Source organism: Henckelia pumila, chromosome 1 (assembly GCF_033568475.1).
Source record: "Henckelia pumila isolate YLH828 chromosome 1, ASM3356847v2, whole genome shotgun sequence".
Taxonomy (NCBI): Eukaryota; Viridiplantae; Streptophyta; class Magnoliopsida; order Lamiales; family Gesneriaceae; genus Henckelia; species Henckelia pumila.
Window position 1 is genome coordinate 126,825,256 of NC_133120.1, and position 2,979 is coordinate 126,828,234.

A 2,979-nucleotide genomic window follows, 5' to 3' on the forward strand; every position below is an offset into this window, starting at 1 on the left:
TTGAAAATAGATGTATGCCATAATTTTACAATAGAATCCACCGAGATTTTTACATTTCATACATCCGGTTTCTACTTGTTGGCATCCGAAACTACCATTCTACCCTTTGCCCCACCATGATGCTAAATTAGACTTCTACTCCTGTTAGGTTCCAAAGGGAACTGAAATCTCAACTTATTTCTTCCTCGGAAGCATTTCTTGATCCTCATATTCGAGCCTTTCGATCTATGGTCTCTGCTTGGCCAAGCACATACATTTTGCGCGATTATCAGAGAGCGTCTGTGAAGTTCATAAATCCCGGAAAAAACCAAAAACGAACAAGAAATGGTGAAAACACATTGATTTTGTCACAAAGAAATATGAAGTGCTTGAATTTAAAGTCACTCCAGATGTCTACCTTTACTTGTGTCTGAAGATCCTTAATGTAATCAACAGCTAAATCCAACATATCTGATGTGTTGGTTTGCTGCACGGATGGATAAAAAAACGTAAAGAAACGTCGAGTGGTACGATTAGCATTTAGTGTACGTGGAAGCATTTGGTGTATACCTTTTCCATGTTAGGAACAAGTTCTTGCAATTTCCTCATACGCTCACTGATCTTGGTTCTTCTAACCTGAAATAATTTAATCAAGCATGCGCATTACGAGAAAAAAACGAAAAGTTTTGACACTTGGAACGCGATTATTATATAATAAATCCTGACTCTTTCAGCAATGCTTCGAGGGTGGGTAGCACAGCCCCTTTTCGCTCTGATTCGACAAGGTACTGAATCTTGCAACAGCGTCTCCATGGCGGACAATTCGGCAGAACTCTTGGGTAAACTTAGGTGATGAGACAACAGAGCCGTGGGACGGTTTCCGATTTCGGTGTTCTGCTCATTAACAACTCATGATTTAAACACCATAAGATGGAATGGAAGTAGTCTGAAAAAGTAGACAAGTAGTACTGTCTAAAAATACCTGGTCATCTGAGGTACTACTATTCACAGTACTCTTGTGTGCATTGAGGAAACCGTCGGACATAATCTCTGAGTCGTCCCATGAGTTGCCAGAGAAACGTCCTTGAATATATCTGTTATAATCAGCGCGATCATCGTCGAAATCCGAGTCGCCTCGACCTTTGTCTCGGAGGCCTTGGCTGGAAATTTCAGATATGGGAGCCATGATTCCTGAAGAAAATTAAATTAAAGAAGGTTGCATTGAAGATCAGAAAAGTCCCAAGACTCCTTATTCCTCTCGTTTGTAATTGTAACCAACTCTGTTAAAGTTTACTCCGTTTCGAAAAACTTGCTTCTGTTTATCAGATTGAAACTACGAAATTTGATTAAGACATCGACAGAAAGGAGTTTTTTTTTTTTTTTTTTTTTTTTTCCCTGTTTGATACTTGAGAAAAATGACAAATAAGAGGTTGAGTTTATATTTTTGGATAAAATGAAAATAATAAATAAATTTCCAAATGAAGCATAAAAAGGCTAAAAAAAACATTACCATTTTCGATATTTATGCTAGCAAATAGTCCAGCAGGTGAACTGCTATGTCGGACGAGATTTGAGCTTTCCATCTTGATATGCGAGGGATACATGACAGAATTTGCAGCTTGGGAGCTGCCATGATTCTGATACAATATCATCTCAGAATAATCACGGCTAGTCTTCTGCCTCTGCCTCTGCCTCTGCCTTTGCAACTGATTAGATTCTGTCTCCTTCCTAGGTGGCAGAAACGTAGAATTCGCCTGCAACTGCAACTGCTGTTCTTGATCAACACTGTCCGAAGAAGTCATGAATCTGGAGAAGATTCTCTGCGTCTCAGGACTAGAGGCCCGGAGGTTGAAAATTTGCTCCAAATCATCCGCTTCCAATCCGGAAGCATCGTTTCTGTTCAAAAGGGTCGCGAAATATGAACTCGGAGCCGATCGATACCGGGCTAATCCCGACCCCCCCGTTTGCTGTTCTTGCGCCGCCCGCTGATGGTTATTCATCAAATTGAAGTGAAGAATTTCAGGAGAAATTCCAAGAATACCAACAACTCGAAGAGTCGATCGGAATCAAGATTCTGATTATTAATTCCTTTAGATCTCACATGCATTCAGATTTTCAATATAAACCAATCACAAACTTAGCCCACAAATGTCCCAAGAATCTATCTATCTATCTATATATATGTAAACCATTCGAAAACAAGATATATATTGGAGACGAAATGATTGAAAGGAAGATGATAAGATAAGATGACCATCCACAAACTAAAGAAAAAAGGGAATATATACAAATCAAATTCAGACAGCAAAAGCCAGACTATATAATTATGATCTATATGAAGTACAGTAGTGGGACATCTCTGTGCATTAACTTGATTGTTAGTTGGAAAAGGGTCTCCAAATATGGAGTTCAAAGTGGAGGAGAAGAAGAAGTGGACATGGTGGCCTGTGGCAGACTCGTAATGGGTTTCTGTGTGAGATGAATATGGTGTCCCTAGCCAATGGGAAACTCACAAATTCAGAGATCACGGCTTTTCTTTGATTTTTCTTCTTCTTATTATTATTATTTTTTAATTTTCCCCATTAATGAAGCTTTGAAATTTCTCAACATTTTTATCCCTTGCTCGTTGTACTTTAGCTTCACATAGGCCGTGATCAAGGAGACTCGAGTCTAGATACTAGACTTTTATTGAACTCGAGTCTAGACCGTAGATATTTTTACAACCATACAATATATTAAATCGTTCTAAACTTAGAGGCATTGATATCGACGATATTATGATATATATTTTGTATCTCTTCACATTCTGTAATGAAAAAATAGCCTAACTATTCTAAAAAATAAAATAATATTTATGTCACAAAAAATCCTCTTTAGACCATCAATTTTATGAGATTGATTTTCGATTCGATCTCGTTCAAAAAAAGTATTTTTTTATATCAAAAATATTATTTTTCACTAAAAATATAAATTAATATGACTGATCATCTCACGAAAATA

General features: G+C 37.5%; 1 protein-coding gene across 1 annotated transcript; it reads right to left on the reverse strand.

Annotated features, from left to right (window-relative positions):
- On the reverse strand, positions 1-2,541 carry LOC140875318 (transcription factor bHLH130-like). Its single transcript, XM_073278979.1, has 6 exons — positions 1,490-2,541; positions 962-1,170; positions 706-873; positions 550-615; positions 398-466; positions 1-279 (listed from the first exon to the last, which is right to left on the reverse strand). Exons 1-6 carry the CDS (start codon positions 1,977-1,979, stop codon positions 226-228), a joined length of 1,056 nt encoding a protein of 351 aa, XP_073135080.1. The 5' UTR covers positions 1,980-2,541; the 3' UTR covers positions 1-225.
- Positions 2,542-2,979: the final 438 nt, after the last annotated feature.

Excerpts from the sequence above, each read along its gene's own strand:
- LOC140875318 (XM_073278979.1), bottom strand. The coding sequence starts at position 1,979 with ATGAATAACCATCAGCGGGCGGCGCAAGAACAGCAAACGGGGGGGTCG. Across the intron at positions 1,171-1,489 it reads TAGCATAAATATCGAAAATG|GAATCATGGCTCCCATATCT; the intron begins GTAATGTTTTTT and ends AATTTTCTTCAG. Across the intron at positions 874-961 it reads GTAGTACCTCAGATGACCAG|AACACCGAAATCGGAAACCG; the intron begins GTATTTTTAGAC and ends GTTAATGAGCAG.